At 38.4% G+C, this 19428-nt stretch overlaps 2 protein-coding genes across 4 annotated transcripts; both read right to left on the bottom strand.

The window, feature by feature from the left end:
• Nucleotides 1-2772: 2772 nt before the first annotated feature.
• On the bottom strand, nt 2773-9239 carry vsig10l (V-set and immunoglobulin domain containing 10 like). 3 transcript variants are annotated; one of them, XM_031314161.2, is made up of 10 exons: nt 9104-9237; nt 8951-9037; nt 8339-8674; nt 7316-7594; nt 5049-5141; nt 4401-4613; nt 4167-4286; nt 3405-3445; nt 3101-3187; nt 2773-3013 (listed from the first exon to the last, which is right to left on the bottom strand). In XM_031314161.2, the coding sequence occupies exons 2-10, from the start codon at nt 9021-9023 to the stop codon at nt 2939-2941; spliced, it is 1317 nt and encodes a 438-aa protein (XP_031170021.1). In that variant the 5' UTR covers nt 9024-9037; nt 9104-9237; the 3' UTR covers nt 2773-2938. The 3 variants fall into 3 exon arrangements, with proteins under 3 accessions (XP_031170021.1, XP_031170007.1, XP_031170014.1); XM_031314147.2 differs by having other exon boundaries at nt 8951-9040; nt 9072-9237; XM_031314154.2 differs by having other exon boundaries at nt 8951-9239.
• A 1252-nt stretch (nt 9240-10491) lies between these two features.
• etfb (electron transfer flavoprotein subunit beta) lies at nt 10492-18894 on the bottom strand. Its single transcript, XM_031314216.2, has 7 exons — nt 18632-18894; nt 16787-16945; nt 15897-16055; nt 15705-15767; nt 13827-13985; nt 11740-11954; nt 10492-11162 (listed from the first exon to the last, which is right to left on the bottom strand). Exons 1-6 carry the CDS (start codon nt 18683-18685, stop codon nt 11784-11786), a joined length of 765 nt encoding a protein of 254 aa, XP_031170076.1. The 5' UTR covers nt 18686-18894; the 3' UTR covers nt 10492-11162; nt 11740-11783.
• Nucleotides 18895-19428: the final 534 nt, after the last annotated feature.

Below are 19428 nucleotides of genomic sequence, written 5' to 3' on the forward strand. Positions count from 1 at the left end.
CACTTGGCCGGTGGTGGTGCAAAAACATTCAAAATACAAATGGGATGAAACAGTAATAGCATCAAGTCTACAGAGCACTGCCACAGACAATTAACATGCAGATCAAATCAAAAATGGTTATGGCAAGATCACTGGGCATCTAAAACAAAGAAAATGAAAGGTCCACAGGTTCAAATTTACCATTGAAATCAGCATTAGGTACTGTAGGACTTTTACTGACTTCTTGTGCAACAACCTTATAGTCACTGAAAATGTCGCTTAGCGTGGTGTAAGGTGGTTTCTAGTTAACTGATATGTTGGTTGGTCCATTACTGTCTGAGCAATTTTCCTCCTTCAGTGTTGTATCTTGTAAGATATAGGGTAGCTGTGGATTTGGAAAGTTTAGAGCATTCATAACTGATTATGATTTGGGAGAAGTATTCAGATATTTTTTACTTAAGTAAAAGAAGCAATACCACAGTGTAAAAATACTCAAGTAAAACGTCCAAGTACACAAAAGTTACAAGAAAACGTCCTTCATTCGTATTCTTACTCAAGTAAAAGTATCAGCATTAAAATATACTAAACGTACCAAAAGTAAAAGGTACTCATTATACAGAACTTCCAATTCAGAACAATAAGTATTATAATTATTGATGCAATAATGGGTTCATCACTTAAATGTTGCAGCTGCAAGTTGAGGCCAATTTCAATTACTTTTAAATACTGCTGGGCTGCTTAATCTATAATAATACATCATCTTTTATTATTTGATTTATATTTTGTATTAATAAATACAAATCTCAATCTTAAGTCTGCATGTGGAGACAGGCAATTACATACAATTGTCATTTAGGGAGTACTACCACTCTGCCCAGGGCGGTGACTGATGGCTGAACTGAGTTCTTGGATAGTAAATATGATTTGTGGACTTGGGTTAAAGGATAATCCGGCGCAAAATGAATCTAGGGGTTAATAACACGTGTACAGAGTCGACGGTTCTCTGGGATCTGTTTTCATGCTAATTGAATGTGCTTGAGCTATGTAACTGGTTACTGGTTGCACGGCGTTCGTCGTTCGACTGGTCGTGACCGTTTTCCCAAGATGGCGCCCGCATCAGTATACGTGAACGGTACGGTCTTTATAAACTCTTTTTAATAAACTGTCTGTACACTTACAAAGTTCTCAGTGCTTCGGTTTACATGTAGGGACCCTTATTATGCTACCGTGGCGGTGTGGTGCTATTTTGAGCCTTGTTAGTGGTATAGAAATAGTGATTTATTTTTACTTAACCCTTGCCCCGACGACTAGCGTTATAAGCTAATTAGCAGTTTGCGCTAAAACTGGTCACATCGGCAAATAATGCAGACAAACCGTTTCTAGAAAACATTCATAACTTTAACATTTAGGTTGCCAGTAGGGTTAATTCCTGTATACCTATTTTATCAAAAAGCATACCAATCAGTACGGGAGTTATAGCAGGTTTTTCCAGTGCCGTTTTTTTTTAAAAACTTTTTGGTAGTTTGGCTTCCTTGCATTTGGATCAAGGCATAACCATGATGTGCCTATTATCTTCTTTTCATATAGTTAAGCGGTAAGACAAAAATAGTATGAACATTGAAGAGAAATTAACAAAAAAATAGAGATGCAGACAGACAGACAACTGCAGCATTGCCAACTCTCGTTATGATTATTATGAGCTATATTATGAGTTATATATTATTTAAGTATAATGAACTTAAATAAATAAAAGTTAAGTCAATTTCCATTGTACTAACAGGTTGAAAATCTTTATGTGAAGGGATGTCTTTAGCACTGCACAATAGCGCCATCTGCTGCCCAAATATATATAAAAACATCAGATCACCATGATGGCTGACAGCTATTTGAAAGTGTGTTTGCCACAACAGAAGACACATCAGGGTACTACATGCACTGTATCCGACAACACCATTCCTCCGTAGGCTTCCGACCGACTGGCATAACTGGTTTAGTTTCTGTTCCTGTATAAAATACTTATGCACAACAAAACATTCAAAAGTAATGGATCAAAGTAAGGTCCGCTAGGAAAGCCCAGTCATCATCTGTTCCACAAGGGAAGCATAAACATAATGAAGGCTGTGTAAATGTGTTTTCCATATTATTCACATTTAGTAGAAATAATACAAAAAAAATATTACCTTGGCAGTTTTATCCTCTAACCATTTCATGCATAGTCCTACAGGTGCTTAACTGTCAGGGATTGAAATAAAGAATTATCACAAGATTACCTTAATAACTCAATAAATGGAAACAAAACATCCCTGCCAAGTCATGCTCATTGTTGACTGAAAGGACAATCAATTTACATCCTATCAGCATCTTTAAATTAGGAAAATATATGCAAAGTATTATAGTAGGGTGCAGTCTATCAGATATTGCATTGCTGATCCATTTTTATAAATACCACAAAAGTTTACCTATGCAAGTCAACATTAACTGTTTTTTATAGAGCAAATATTGATTCTGCATACATTTTATAATTGATAAAAAAAAAAATGATTTATTGCAGCCCTACCATAAACCATAAGCAGACAATACATTACATTGATCAGTATGGTGATCATAAAGCAGAACAAAATGTTTATTATCCAAGTGAGCATTATGTTCCGATAACATAGTGAGGGACCTACAGTAGAAAAACAGTATAGTTACAGTTGTGGAAATGTTTTGAACTTGTACAGATGTAGTGATTGGTAGGAGACACTGATATTTAGCTAAATAAATTAAATAGTTAAAATGTAATAGAAGTTAAATAATGATAGAGTTTAACGTGCAGCATATACAGGAAAGTGGAAGAAATACCACAAACGATTCTTACTTTCAGTAAAAATATTAATACAAATATAGAACAATATCATACATTAAAATTAAACAAATATATAGCATGCGTTACAAAAATCTAAGCAAATTTGCGAGTTTAGACAGTTGTAGCAACTCTGACAGGCAGAGGACTGCCAAATGTTGGGAGAGCCACTGATCTTTCAGAGGGAGTCTGAAAGAAAACAAGCCAGTTAATTGTCTATTAATCAGCAAAAAGAAAACAACATTCCACTTAGATGTGTTTTATTAGAAAGACTACCTGCTGCAATCTGTTGTAATCAGGGGGAGACTTCAGCCCTCCTGTCAGCAGGTTATGAGGAGTTGTTTCTGTTTGAGATGTTATTGCCTGTGAGTGACAAGAAAGAAGCTAAAACAACCAGCCAAAATAACAGATGCCGAATTCGTTGTGCGACATGTTAATGGATGAATACATACTGTATCTGATGCATTTAATATTAATAAATAATGATAATGAATAATAATGTTAAATAGTCTTCAACTCAGTTAAATGTAACTATCAACTAATCGGCATTTGTTAGGTTGGCCAGTGAAGTGATTCTGACCTTCTCAACTGCTCTGGACAATGGATATCTTGTTTGCCGACCTACAAAACAAGGAACACGAAAAGTTTAAGATATTTATCACAGAATGTTAAGAAAACACGTCACCATGTTTAGACAAGACTTGATTCTAGGGCTGGGCAATATATCGATATTGTGATACGAGACTCAATATCGTCTTAGATTTTGGATATCATATCGTAATATGGTGTTTTCTATTCTGGTTTTAAAGGCTGCATTACAGTAAAGTGATGTAATTTTATGAACTTACCAGACTGTTCTCGCTGTTCCATTATTTGCCTTGATTTGCCAAGGGGCGGCTGTGGCTCAGGTGGTATCGGAAGGTTGGTGGTTCGATCCCCTCATGTCAAAGTGTCCTTGGGCAAGACACTGAACCCCAAATTGCTCCCGATGCAGCGCCATCAGAGTGTAAATGTGTGTGAATGTTTATTTGATGAGCAAGTGGCACCTTGCATGGCAGCATTTGGCCACAGTGTATGAATGTGTGTGAATGGTTCCTGAAGCACTTTAACTTAAGACTAGAAAAGCACTATATAAATACAGTCCATTTACTTTACCCACTTAGTCATTACTGATGATTATTTATCAAAAATCTCATTGTGAAAATATTTTGTGAAAGCATAAACTGTTCACCCAACAATATCGTCGTAATATCGACATTGAGGTATTTGGTCAAGAATATTGTGATATTTAATTTTGTCCATATCGCCCAGCCCCTACTTTCTTTGCTAAGCAAGCACCTACTTTTGTTCTTGTTCCAGTAGACACAGAAGTAGATGAAGCCGCCCAGCAGGACTAGGAAGAGAATACTGCAGGGGATTCCAGCTGCAATGCCAGCGATGGCAGATCTACTCAGCCCTTCACCTAATATCACCAGGACAAACAATAAGCAATGGTTTAACTACTGTGGCACCATCACTGACCCTGTGATAGGAAATACAATGCTTTAACACACCCAATCAAACAAATGTTCCATACCTGGACCAATTCTGTGGGCCGCAGATGGGTCTCCTTCTGTCATAAGAGCTTTGGGGATAATCCGAAACGTGTACGTCAAGTTAGGATCGAGGATAAAGATGTCTGCACTCCTGGTAGTGCCAGGTTCATGCTGGATGGTGTAGAATTGGTTTAAGCTAGTTTGGGTGTGATTTTTTCCCAGGAGGTCTGGTCCTTTCATTTGGATGTCAAACCCTTTGCAAAAGCACATGAAATTCTGTTTTGTATGATACTAGCATCAGAGTTGATCAATCACCAAAGCATATAGTGGTACTCTGTTTCATTTATCAATGTTACAGGCCTGTTCGATTAGGAAAATCTTACCGTTATATTATGTACATACAAACGGACAGAGGAGACAACAAAAACTGACATTTGATTTTTGCTGTACTTTTGTCCTAAAGTATGTTTTCCACAAAACAGTGTCGCACAGCTAGAGGCTTCACACGTTCCACAATGTTTACACCCCTATCTTATGTTGAGTTTCTGTTTTCAGTGTTTGAGTTCTGCTGAGATGTACAACATCAAAACAAGAAGGTTGGGTTTGTGTGTGACATTTAACGATATTCTTGTGAGAAATAAACACTGAGCATTCCAGATCTGCCTTCCTTGAGTAAATTAATACTTTACCTGTAACGACAGAGGTAGGCGGGACCTCCCAGGTCAATGTGACGATGGTTCTATTGTGATTAGAGAACAAACTGGAATTTGAGATTGACGGTCCTGGAAAGACAGGGTGACACGATGATGAGACTCAACAGCATCTTTTAATGGACTGCTACATAGCTAAATAAGTCTGGGACAAATTAAAAGTGTATGGTGTAAATTTTGACCTTTCATATATGTCTGTAATGTACTGTATCGTAGATGATTTATCAGATAAGCACAAGGAATTGATACAAATAATCATATGTATGTATTGTTTTAAATTATGGAAGACGAGATGCTGTAAGGTTTTACAACAGACTGTTTTAAACAGTGACGATGTGTGCAAACAGGTGCTCACTGAACTCAGAAGAACTTTAGACCACAAACGGCTCCTTCCTTGGAACATACTGATCTTGTTATTTACAGCACTTTATGAAAGACTATGCACTTGATGCACTTTACTAGCTCAATTTGCACATTAGCACTGGTTTGTTCATTTGTTTAAGATTGTTATTGTTTTTATTTTTGTTTTTTCTCTGGTAGGATATGTAGCCTACTGTTAACTTGTATTTTGTAAAACTTTAATAAAGCTATATTTAAAAAAAAAAGAAAGACAGGGGTTGTGAGCAAGGGGGAGACCAAGAGAGGGCAGAAGAGGGGCGGGGTGAAGGTATACCAAGAATAGAGAGCTTTGTTGTAAAAGGGGGGGGGGGGAAAGCAATCTCAGGTATTACTTAACTCTCTGTCTGAGGGCCCATTGTTTCCTTTTACTCAGGTAATGCAAGTGCTCCAAATCAGAGGGCAATAGAATCCTTACAGTATTTAGAAATGACACAATCACTGCACTGTGCTGTATGGCTGTGGTGGAAGAGGTAACCATCAATACAAACACTGTCAAAATATGCTGTTACACTAAAAGTCAATGCTCTGTGTTGGACATGAAAATATTAGTTAATATCAAAAGGAAAACTGTTCACTCTGAAGTGGGGTTGCAGCTAACAATTATTTTCATTATCTATTAATCTGCTAATTATTTTTCTTCGTTAAACAGTTCGTTTGGTCTACAAAATGTTAAAAAAAAAAAAAAAAAAAAAATGCTCATCTCAGTTTCCTAAAACCCCAAAAGACATATTCAAATGCTTAAGTTTTACAGCCCAGAACCTAAACATGTATGGATTACTGCAGACAAAGGAGTGGAAGCGCTGCTGGGTCTTTCTTGTATTGTATTCACTAACAGGTGCTCTTTGGATATTCACAGGATGAAATAAACACAGTACACCCAGAATAACCAAAGAGCACCTGCACAGCACATAATGAAATATGTAGAAGAGGTTGCTATCACATGACCCAAAGAAAAGCTTGAAATCATCTCAAATGAGGGATTATCTAAATAGATTAACAAATAAGATTAATTTTCTCTCGATCTGCAAATGGATTGACTAACCATTTCAGCCCTTTTCTGTAGAATTGCCTCTTCTGCGTCAAAAGAGGTATTCATTTAAAAGCAGAATTGTAATGTTTAGGCTGGTTTATCAGGGTTTCTGCAGGTTTTACCAATGCAAATTTAAGACCGTTTTAAGACCATTATGAATGAAATTTAAGACCTATATCATGACATAAAAGTATTAACGAAATGCACAAAAGTCACAAAAGTAATTGCAAAATAGATAAATGTATTCAAATTGAATAAAAGCGACAGAGTAATAATGATCTGTACATATACAGCAAATTATATTTGGACGAGCGAAAGAAAGAACTGCAACACCACAGAATAAAAACAAAAAAAACATTTCAATAAGCATTAGAGGTAGCGTTACATGGACGAAGGAAAATTAAGACCTCTTTAAAATTATTTAAGAACTAGAACACAACACTTAAGACTTTTTAAGGCCTAACATTTTGATTTTGAATTTTAGACCTTCAGACTTTTTTAGACTTTTTAAGAACCCGCGGAAACCCTGTTTATATGAAGCTAAATGCACGTAGTTTATATACCTTGTTTAACCTACAGTAACACAAGTCTCACCATGAATTAGCTTTAATGTTTTACATATAAAATCTTCATATGCAAAGTAATTAGTAATCTGCTAAATGTATTAAGTACAGTATTTCCCTCTGTAATATTGTAGAGTAGAAGTCGCACAAAATTAATTTACTCAAGTAAAGTACCAGTTCCTCAAAATTGTATTCAACATCAGTACTTGTTGCTTAATGTTACAACCAATGAACCAAGAACAGCAATACTATACCTGTTAACAGAATTTCCCTCCTCTGGCTGCCCAGTGGGTTGCTGCAGTTACAAAAGTAGTTTTGGAGGAGAAATTTGCTGACATTGTAACCCAGAATCTCGAGCTGTGTGGTGTCACTGCTGATCTGGTACGGTGTCCTGTTGGTGAGAGCCTCGCTGCCTTTGGACCATGACACCACAGCCTTAGGCCAGGCCTCACTGACACATTGGATAGCGACCACTATTTTGCCTTCAGAGTCAACTCTGGTTCCCACAGCTGGCAGGAACTTCACTGGACTACCTGGGGAAGATAAGGCTCTTGTTTGGGGCTGGCTACTGAAGTTACTAATGCACACACAGACACAGTTTTATTTTTGGAACAAATTAAACTTATGTTGGTTGATAATCAATGAAAATCTAAAACTAACTTGCAGTAATACTGCACTTAGTGTTTTATTACTGCAATTAAGTTTTAGATTTTTTATATATATATATATATATATATATATATATATATATATATATATATATATATATATATATATATATATATTTCATGCATTTTTAATATATTTCAGACAGTCAATATTTAAGGTAAACGTAAAGATACTAAAAATGCTGCAGCACATGTGTGGCTTGACTCAAATCTTGGATCTACATGATTTTTCAAGGCAGTTCACCTTCACTTGAGGAAATTGAGGATCTTTTGTGAACACAACTTGTGGCTTTGGAAACCATTTTCTGCCAATTTGCCCAAGCACTAACTTCATCCAGCCCAGAGACACAATTCAGACAAACATTGTTCAAAGTGACAACTCTACAGCAGATTTTAAAATTTACTGAAGATTCCAATGTTGCCAAATCCAGCTAAGGTTTTCCATTTTTGTCATTACAGCAAGTGCATAGAGCAATATAAACTGTGGGAGAAGCAGATACATGTGTGAAAGCATCAACAAAGAAAGGTTGGGTTAATATAATGTATAGGTTTAAGCAGCCATTAAATCCAAACCCTACAACAGCACATCTCCAAAATCTGAGTACTCACTAAATACTTCCAGAGAGAAAGTAGTCGAGGATCTTCCCAGTCCAGATTTAGTCATTTCAATGGTGTAGTTACTGGTATACTCAAGTGGCACATTTACAAAGGTAAGGGATCCATTTGGCTCAATCCTCAGCACCTTTCTTCTGTTCTCCTCTATGTCTGGGAGAGTATTGGAGTTAATAGCCCATGTGACGACAGGTAGGCTAAAATCCTTCATGAACCAGGTAACCGCTGGGTCAGGGGCACCACTGAAGGACACAGCCAGAGTCACATTGCTGCCAGATATAGCATTCACCAGAGTAGGACCAACAGGAGAAACCACCAGTCCACAGTATGCACCTGTCAGTAGTACATTATACGTTTACAAAGGAAAAAAAAAGAAAAGAAAAAGAAATCATCTCTCAGTCATTGTTACAGTTTATGCAATAATTGTGGCAAGTCAATATCCTATGCTTATAGTGAGTGTCTGTTCCTATCAAAATAGCCACAAATAAGAATGTAATTCATCGTGAAACAAAAAATGAAAAAAATATTTGCAACAGAAACACAATTTATAGCCCATTTGTTGCCCTATGACATGTTTTTTTTTTTTTTTTCTTCAATAAATTATCTTACCTTGAAAAGTAAAGCTAAGTAAAATGGTCAGAAAACCCGCGCTTAATCTCCCAAAATCATCCGGCCACGTCATTTTTAGTAAAACAGGACCACAGCAGCGTAGCTCATAATTCACACAGAAGTTCCGAGAACATTTTTCCCTTTCTTTTTTAGCTAATTTTGAAGTTAAAATCTAAGCATATAAAAACACACGCGAAGAAACCCTAGGGGCCTTGGCCAGCAGTGACTGAACCCCTGTCCTCCTGTGCGCTCTCGAGCTAGACCCGTCAGCTCAGCAGGGCGCGCGAGTGGCTCACCTGTGCTGAGTCAAAGCCTTAATTGTGCACGTGAAGCCACGCCCCATATCTCATTTCACACAACAGTGCCGGTTTGATTTCTGTTTTGTTAAGAAGCCAATTTTTTTTTTATTTAACGTCAACGTGTCTCCTTATATAAAGTTGCCACATGATGGCGTGCCTATGGTGATTTAGTTGTTATATTTATTAAGCAATGCGGTCTCTGTGGTGGGCTCCATCCTGCTGGTACCCTTACCACAGCTCTTTTTCTTTTACACTCAGGCGCCAGTTCAGGTCCTACATCCATACTCTCTCTGTGTGCACAAATTAATACATAATACAAACGCCCTGTCTGCAATACACCCTTCCCTCATGTTTGGGGAGAGCCAACGTGTTTAATATTAATGTATACATTTTGAACTTAATAAGCACATGAATAACAATGACATGAAACGATTAGAAAGTTTAATTCCAGCAGTTTTTATTTCAAATTTTTGGGGAAGACGCTGCTGCTGGCCTTTCAAGTGATTAAAACAAAAAAAAGCTGGAATTAAATAAAAATTCCCTGAAATAAACACTGCTATTGTGATTACATTACAAATGACATTTCATTAGGACTTCAATGACTATTATAAATGTATTAGATTATTTCCCGACTTCATGGTTAATATTGAACGGATGCAATGTTTAGTTTTTTGTTTTTTTTTTTTTATTTCAAGAAAGGTGGCAATTTAATGTAATGGTCATTTGGAGGCTATCGTTTGTGGTGCTTGTGCTTCTAATATTTTGTCCACCCCATTCCTATCAGGCTAAATATTAGAAACACCCCTCAGTATAGTGCAATACGATTCATCAGCAGCACAAACTGCAGCTTCCAAACTTATCATATAGTTGAATTAACACCTCTCAAAAACTGAACATTATGACTTTCCAGTAAGCAGGATTTATTTTTGTATTACACTGAATCAGATTCAGCCATGTGTAATTATCTGGCAACTAAGTGTTTTTCAAGTCTTACTACTTGATTTAACATAAGATGGTGCAGAAGCTGGTTCCTGGCCAAATGTAATGTAGCATTTTATACTGTAAAAACAGTGCTACAGAAATAATACTATCAATTCACCAGGGTGAAACACTCGATCCACAAATCCCTCAGTCTCACCACCACTCCAACAAATATCCCCCTTTTTTTCCACCACAATCTGTCCCCTATTTACAATGTCAAGTTTACACTACAGCAAATACTAAAAGAAACAGTCACATGTGTATTTAGATATGAAAAAGACTGGCTGCTTTATTGTGATGGTAATGTTCTGCACAATCAACAGAATTGAGGCGCTTACGGTAAAAGTCGGATTCATGATCATCTTCCCCTGCTCATACTGAGAGACACCGTCGACGCAGTCCTGAAACCCAGTTACAATTACAAGAACTATACAAATTACCAGTAGACATGACACTAATCTTGAAGGACGTTATCATCTCACCATGTTTGGGTCCATATTTACATATATCCTTTACAAAAACGGGACCTCTCAACATGTGTGACTACAGATACACAAGATTAAACAGCCAAGTACCTGTTGGTGAAATGCATCGTACTGGTAGTGTACAGTGTAATACAAACAGCAGCATGAATGATAGTGATAGATGTTTCTGGGTTTCAATTATTGCATAAAGATTTCTTGTCTAAAGTCAGATTAGTAGCTTATGATACAGATGAATGGAAGTTAAAATGCACATAAAAGACAAGATGATCCTTTTGGGGTTGTCTGGGGCTGCTGCAGGACAGTGTTTCTCAGTACTCCTCCCCTCCTGTCAGTACCTCCCTGCATATCCTCAGGAGTCCCGGTCTCAAACAGAGGGATTAGACCGATACATAAGATAGTCCTCCGGGTATGCTTATGCAATACAGTCCAGTTATTAATTAGAGAGTCCTGCAAGGAGAGAGAGTAGATCGATATGAGTTGCAATTAAAATATTTTATTAGTTTGGCTTCCATCACCACAAGACACATATAATAATACTCTTTGATAAAGCAATTCATTTTTTTTTTTTTTTTTTTTTTAAGATGAAGAGATGGTGATAATAAAGGATGTAACATTAATATTCAGAGCAAATAATTCTATCATTCCTCACAGGAGGTAACTTTGAAGCATGCATACATAAGCTGAAGTCATAATCAAGAGCTCAATAGAGGTTTATCAGGAATATTCATTTGGCTTATATTGACCACCCAAAAACATTCATATTACAACATTTTCAAATTCATTGACTATTAAATCGCTCAATCTATAAAATAATTCACAGATTACTTGTTAATGTAAATAATTGTTGGTTGTAGCTGTAGCTGACACAATAGTAGGTCAAATCTTTACAAATCATTGTAAACTGTTTGATACTGAATCTGTGGGATCCTTGCTTAGGATGTTGCTCATATATTTGGTTAGTAATGTAATAATAATAATCTAGTTTTGTGTCAGGCTCTACATTGGTAGTTACAGTGGTACTCACCCTGCTGCCAAGTTCCGTGCTCCGTGCTCTTGCTCCTAAAGGCTCTATACCAACCCTGCCTCCTTCAGTTTGCTAACCAGGTCTTCCACCGTCTCCACCTTCACTCCCGCCTGTCTCTGTGGCGGCTCATCCACTCTCAACACCTCCAACCGGGATGTAATGTCCACCCCCAAGTCTGCAGGCTTCATGTTGGCTATCTTCTTCTTCTTGGCTTTCTGAAAAGTAGGAAAACACAGGAGAAGGGTAAAGTACACATTCTGAACTACTTTACTCATACCTGCAAACTAGTTGCTTTTCGGCGAAAATCGCCGTTTTGAATGGGAAAATGTCATCCACGTGAATCGTGTAGACCCGAAGAGTTTTTATTTGGGGGGGGGTCCGAGGTGCCTTAACGACCGTTATCTACCAGACCGAATAGCAACGCGTATTTCGGTGCCTTATTTAGGTGCCACTTATAAATGCCTGCGCTTCTCTCTGATGCTCCGAAAACAGACGTTAGAGGAACTGAAACATCGCCGCATGGGACGCTAGTTACGGTAACACTACACTCGACAGCAGGTAACGTTAGCCTACCGTTAGCTAGCAGCTGAAGTAAACACGGTAGAGATGGGTCACCTTTTTCAGCCCTTCTGAGTTTGCAGGTATGTTTACTAGTATCTTAACTGTACGTTTCTCAACGTAACCTCCGCTCCGGAAACAAGTCCTTCTTCTACCCCCAGGATCAAGCTCTGCATGATGGGGGTATCGGACTTTCTGCTCAGCCCCTCTGCGCCTGTGGAATAGAGGATGGATACCCGACCCGAGCACGACGGTACCCGAGCACGGAGCTCCCGCAGCTCTTCGTTCAATAAACTGTCTGTACACTTACAAAGTTCTCAATGCTTCGGTTAACATGTAGGGACCCTCATTATGCTACAGTTGAAGTTTGTTGATATTTTGAGCGTTTTTAGTGGTACAAAATAGCGATTTGTTTTTACTTTCCCTGTGCCCCGAATACTAGCGTTGTAAGCTAATCAGCGGTCCGTGCTAGCTTCTTTCAAGCTACAAACACAATCAATTAGCATGAAAACATGTCCCAGAGAACGACAGAGTGGGTACACATCCGTTATTAACCCCTAGGTTCGTTTTGTGTCGGAATTGTCCTTTAACACATTGAACATTTTTAAATTAAACAGCTCATTAACGTGCGCTTGTTGCCCCGTGTGCGCTGATGCGCTCATCTGTTGACATTTCTGAATGCCTTCCTACAGTTGCTTAATAAAAGCGGGCTTTCCACACAAACAAACGTACATGTGTCATTAGTATGAGAAATAAAATGAGATTTTAACTGTGTCGGACAAGTGCCGGGCTCGGACAGAAAAATGCGGCCCGATCACCTCTCTAATGTGGAATTCCCTCCCGGACCACCTGAGGGCTCCACAAACCACTGACTCATTCAAGAAGGGCCTAAAAACCTTTTTTAAGCAAGCTTTTGGGTAAATCCTTATTTTTTCTTTATTTGTTTAGCTTTACTTCTTTGGTTTGCTTCTGTTTTTACCCTGTTCTTAAACTCCTGTAGCACGTTGGGATGGATTTTTCAATGAAAAGTGCTCTACAAATGAAATGTATTATTATTATCATTATTACTATTATTATTATAATTGTCTGTGTTTGAAAACAGTACCTGTCAGTCTAACAAGTAAGAACAGTGACTGCTGTATAGAAAATGTTAAGTAAAATTTTGTATACATTTACTTAATAATATATTTGTTTATTTTACCTATCTGTATAAAAAAAAGGTGTTAATAGTGTACATATTTCTATTACTCCTACTCTTATTTTGTCTATTTCCTATTGTATTTTTTCTATTCTATTTAATGTGTATTTTTCTTATCCTGTTGTGTTTGAATGTTGAGCTGCTGTAACCAGGGAATTTCCCCAGTGTGGGATCCATAAAGTCTATCTTATCTTATCTTAACTAATTTACTTAACAATGCCTTTTTTTACAGTTTCATTTTCTGAATACAAAATCCAAGTTCATTCCTGAAAAGTATTTCATGTCTTATTCTTGCCTCTTGCATTTCTGAACACATTTCCCTGCTACCTACCATGATGTTAGGCAGGGTGGCATATCTGGGGGTGTTGAGTCGAAGGTCAGCGGTAATCACTGCTGGTATGTTGATCTTAATAGTTTCCAGGCCACCATCAACTTCTCTCACCACTTTAATCTTGTCACCTTCCAATGACACCTCTGACGCAAATGTACCCTGTGACATGAAGATACAGTGCAAATTCATAAACTTAAACACACAAACAATAATAACTGTTGTCAAATCCTGTCCATCTGGAAAACATTTTCGCACATCATCATTTCTAACTTTGCAATGGTGTGAGGATATTTAAGTTCATGAGACAGTCAATGTGCCACATCTGCTGAGTAGACTAACTAGGGCTGCCCCCTCTTAGTCGATTAGTCGACTAATCGGTCGTTTTCTTTAGTCGATTAGTCATGTTTTATGCTTTTTTCATGCTGAATGACTTATTTCCAAGAAATGTACGAGCACATCTCTGGTAAACACAAGAATTAAAGTGGTGCTTTTGCATGACTCTTTGCGGAGAAACTCAGATTTACAGATCTGTCGATTAAATCAACTAATCGATTAGTCGATACAATTGAATGAGTGTTAGTCGACTAAGAATTTCTTCAAATCGAGCACAGCCCTAAGACTAACTACACTTTAATTGTAACTAATCCAGGGTAAATGTGTTTGTTCATTTTATTTAAGAAGGGACACGACAGCGTTTCCCACAGATTAGAAAGCAATTTGTGGTGGTGTGTGGGGGGGTTGCCCCGTATCTCTCTCTCTCTCTGCCCCCGTCTTTCACTGGTTGAAGCCTGAAAATATTGTAAACAAATTAATAACATAACTAATTACACTGGTCGGACTGTTCAGCTCTGTTTCAAACCGATACCTCCAGTTCAGGCTGGTCCTCATCCTCAACACATGCCTTTTTTCAGTTGCGGAAAATACTTTTCAATACTCATCTGGATTGAAGCAGCAAACATTCAGTGTAAGAGTAAAAAATTACATAACATTATTTATAATACGTTTATTTGATTCACAGCTGCTACGTAGTGTTTTGACCTCGACAACCCAACTGCATTTTACCGCAAACTTGCGACTAGTTAACTTTCTAAAGCAGGCATAATCAAAAAAGTTTAATCTATCAACTAGCGTTGCTCTGGTTGGTTGTAGCGCTATCCTATTGTGTGCAGAGGGAATTTGAAAGACAACCGTTTATCCCGCCCCTCGGATTGAGCCCTGTCAATGTGAGTTCCCAGACCCAACATCTTGATGTGGGTCTGGCTTGTCAGGCTAATGGACAATAAGCACAAATAAAGAACCATAAGCACAGACAACTCTTACTAATAATTAAATATTCATAATAATACTAATAATACTATTAATATTAATAATACTAATAATAATAATATGTTTTAAGAATAGAAAACGTATGATAATAGCTCATGAGGTTGGTAATTTGTGATAATATGACTGTAAGAATGATGTAAAATGTTCTGGATTTACATTATAATATGTGCCTCACACTGCTCAAACTGTACACTGTGAGAACTGTGAGATAACATGTCAACAAAGTGCTCCATCTTTTGGCCAGCCAGTGGAACTTCACCTCAACTGTCCTTGCAGCCTTTGACCTGATCTGTGCAGGATCACCGCTGCTCTTACGGACTCAAACTGGTCTCCGCTAACTTATGGAGGCAACCCAAACACGCTGATATCAGCGCTGCTACGTCACACATTTGATTGTAAAAACAAACTGGAAGAAAAAGTTGGGGAAAAAAGAGAAACTGATATGATCTCATTTACAGTGATGATCACTTAAGAGTCAGACCAACAGGCTGATCTTATTTTAGGTTGGCTTGGTCCTGTTAAGAATAAATGCATTAAAAAGGTAGAACTCACCTGAGGCCAGTCCAGTAAGGCTGCTGTCATCTGGCCAGTCTGATTGCAGTCATCATCGATAGCCTACGAAAGCAACACATTACAGTCATTAAAAGGTAACAGTAGTGCACTGCACAGCAACTTCATCACAGTACGAGAGCAGGAAGTTTGATCTGATTTAATGAGTGAAATCAACCCGCATTTTTTTTAAACCTGTTTGCCAAGGATGATGAGTTGAGCTTCCTCCTTCTTGGCCAAAGCAGCCATGATCTTGGAGATCTGCAGGGGTCCCAAGGTTTCGTAGTCTTTCCCAGTCACTTCCACATGAATGCCACGGTCTGCTCCCATGGCAAGGGCAGTACGGATGGTCTCCTAAGTGAGGGAGAAATATGGGTCAAATAACTTGTTTTGAGGGGAAATTAGAATAATTCTGCTCCCCACTACAAATTTTACCCAACCCAAAAGGATTAAAACACAATGTGTTAGGGGCTACAATTTATACCACATTTATCTCCACATATATAACAAATAAACCTAAAAATAACTACTTTTTTTTATGAAATTAAGAAGTGTTGCACACTCTGGCTCCATTTGCATCTCTCTTTTTATTCTGATGACGATTCGGCCCTCAGGCCTTCTTCAAATCAACAATCAAAGACGGACACAACCACAGGTAACTTCTATAACGACTTTTTTTTTTAACACATTATGCATAATACCTCCTTTCTCATGTTGGCTCGCTTCTGAAGTTGCACCTGATTAATTACAGCTTGACTAATTAAACCCTCTGGAGCTAAAATTGTGGTTATACTGTATGTCACTGGCTGTTGTATACGTGGAATTCCAACTATTTAATTAAAAAAGGTGTAAAATAATTATATTTTACAAATTTGTGACGTTATATTATGTACATATACATTACACATAACACTTAATTACAGCATGATTCCGCTAAAAATGTATTTAAGATAAAGATGCAAAGCCCAGCGAAAACCTATAAAACAGTGAAACCACTAAAAAGAAGCCCTGCCACACAACACTGTATGTCTGAAGGACATTGGTTAACAAGGCAGGGGTGCAGAGTCTGGCCCCATCTCACCCACCTGTGCTTGCTGTGGCCCGCAGCTGACAGCCACAACCTCCTTAATGAGCTTCTTCTCCTTCATCTTGACCGCCTCCTCCACAGCGATCTCACAGAAGGGGTTCATTGAGTGCTTAACACCATCCGTCACCACGCTACTCTTGTCCGGCTTTACACGGATCTGAGGAGGAAGAAGGCCACAGGACAGAGTCACTACAGGGGTTCCAGATGAATAACAAACAATCCAGATAGCCTGGATTCTAGGGCAAACTGTCAGACACGATGACAGAGAGACTCACACAGTAAGTGAGCCAGCATGGTGTCTTAAAAGGTGAAAAGGCAAAGTGATGCATGTTTAAACAGGAGCCCTGTGGCTGGCAAAATATGTATTCATTTTTGGATAAGCTCTCATCAGCAGGAGATCTCCGAGCTGCCCGGAATGATCTTCCCCTTCACTTTGCTGTAATCTTAACTAGTCGTTTTGGTGCTTAACCCACCTTTTGTCCATGGATGCTTTTCTCGGGTTAATGTAGCTAACTGTAAAGACAGCTAAATGTGAAGGGGGAAGAAATTCGGCAGGAAGGAGATGTTTGGCACGAACAGTGGTAGTGCTAACGGAGACGTAGCTAACGTTATGGATGGACGTTGTTCTGACTTGGGTGCCTGGGTCTGATATGGTCAGATATGGTTTCCCGACGCTACATTAAACTGCTGTTAGCATCATTAACACCCGGCACTGGAGTTAAGTGCTGGCCGGGTTCGGATTGCTGTAATGGTAGTGGCTTGCTGCTAGCTGGCTGGGGGCTAACGGTAACTGTATGTCCCGGGGCTGTTGTCAGCTCTCATACCGAATGAAGTCTCTTTGCGCCGGGGGAGTGAGGCAGACCGACCGGGGTGTGCTAGCCGGCTAAATTAGCATTAGATTAATCGTCTATCTAAAGAGCTAACGTTAACGAGTGAATTTATTCATGGGTTAGCCCAGTGCTGTTAACCGTGGTTGAAACAATCTTACTAAAAATAACTCTGAGCGTGTTGAACGATGTTGTAACCTCATAATGTTACCCACCAAGCATTAGCATTAACGTTAGCTACTTGTCAACCAGCACATTGTAGTAACGTTAAGCTGGATCGATATTGAAATGTATCAATAAATAAGGGCTCTGCTGTATTACTGGGTTGCAAAGTGGCATGTAATTAATCACAAAACGATGCCGTGTGGCAGTATTACGGTTACGAGTATTTCTTTCTGTGACATTGTATGATTTACAATTACTATCGAACGTATCATCTGGGTGCTAGTGTTTTGAGGGTGAAAGGTTATATGACGCCACTGACAGGCGACTAAAGGAAACGTCCCGTGTCAGAAATAAAATAACAGATTTCTCTGGGTTTGACATTTGGTGGAAAGATTTGGAATACAGTAAGAACACAACTCATAAAAATATATAACATAGGTATGTTTGTTTTTAGACAATTGAATGCAGAAATGTTACATATTGTACCTTTAAAGATGAACATGTCAAGTAGTTCAGCTAGATAGACATTAGGTTACATAACTAGAAAACATCAGCCTTACAGCTGTTCAGGTAATCAGCAGAAAGTCGTACATTGCAGCGTTGCTAACAATAATCTAAATTATTCATCATGCTGCATGCTGTAAAATGACCAAATGAGTTTAGCTGCAGACTGACAGGTTATCTGTCAAATACGTGAACAGTTAGTTGTGTTACTTAGCTCTTGTGCCACAGACAGCTGGTATCAACAGGCTAACGTTAGCTAACGTTACGTTAGCTGAACACAGAAAGTCAAGTGAGTAGGTAAAGGAAATTACTTTAAAACCTAAATACGCTCGTTGAAAGGATATTACCTTAACAGCATAGTCAATGACACGCTTAACTCCGACGAGGACACGACCAGACATTTTTGCTGAAAGGTTTAACTATGCAGTAGTAGACAGCTAACGACCGCAATGAACCTTCACCCAAGGAGGAGAGATCGGACTTATTTTAGGGTGATTCCAGAGGAGGAAGATGAGGGACCGCCTCCCATTCCAGCCAATGAGAAGTGACGAGAATTAACGCTCTCTACACTGATTGGCTTAGCCGCGGTTGAATCGTTGTCAAATTCAACAAAAAGTCAGTCGGTGTCGCCGTGGTTTCAGTTAGTGAATGACAAACTAAAACTTATTTAGGATTTTTGGGAAAGCGTGCTAAATCAATTTCAATGGGCACAATCGATTGTCTGATGGTTTAAATTGCTTAAACTGTGGGGATTACGACAAATCACCAATGAATAAAGTGTTGCTCCTCATTTCTGAGTCGTAAACAAAAGCCGAAGAAGAAACGTTCCGCTTTAAGTGTGGCAAAGTTCACGGCAAACTGTAGGGTCGCCAAGTCACTTACTTAAGCTCAACATAATAGGCCTACATGGCAAGTTACACATAAGTATGACTTGGTAACCTACGATCATATACAAAGTTATAATGTAATTTAAGGTTTCTTGTATACACATATTTGTTTTGCCTTGATTTTGTTCCATTTTTATTTCAACATCATTATTTGCTTTCACCACCTGTGGCCACTTCAAGTTAAAATTGTAACACTGGACCTTTCTTTTACTGTCTATGGACTGGACCAATGTATATGCCATTTTGTTTTTGCACGT

Source organism: Sander lucioperca, chromosome 10 (genome assembly GCF_008315115.2).
Source record: "Sander lucioperca isolate FBNREF2018 chromosome 10, SLUC_FBN_1.2, whole genome shotgun sequence".
NCBI lineage: Eukaryota > Metazoa > Chordata > Actinopteri > Perciformes > Percidae > Sander > Sander lucioperca.

Bases quoted from the DNA above. Each gene is read 5' to 3' on its own strand.
- vsig10l (XM_031314147.2), bottom strand. The intron at 5,142-7,315 runs GTATAGTATTGC...CTGTCTTTCCAG, and splicing joins GAGGGAAATTCTGTTAACAG to GACCGTCAATCTCAAATTCC. The intron at 4,614-5,048 runs GTAAAGTATTAA...GCTTTTGCAAAG, and splicing joins GCCTACCTCTGTCGTTACAG to GGTTTGACATCCAAATGAAA.
- etfb (XM_031314216.2), bottom strand. From the start codon at position 18,685: ATGTCTGGTCGTGTCCTCGTCGGAGTTAAGCGTGTCATTGACTATGCT. The intron at 16,946-18,631 runs GTAATATCCTTT...CTTCCTCCTCAG, and splicing joins TCATTGACTATGCTGTTAAG to ATCCGTGTAAAGCCGGACAA. The intron at 15,768-15,896 runs GTTTAAAAAAAA...TTGCTTTCGTAG, and splicing joins TCATCATCCTTGGCAAACAG to GCTATCGATGATGACTGCAA.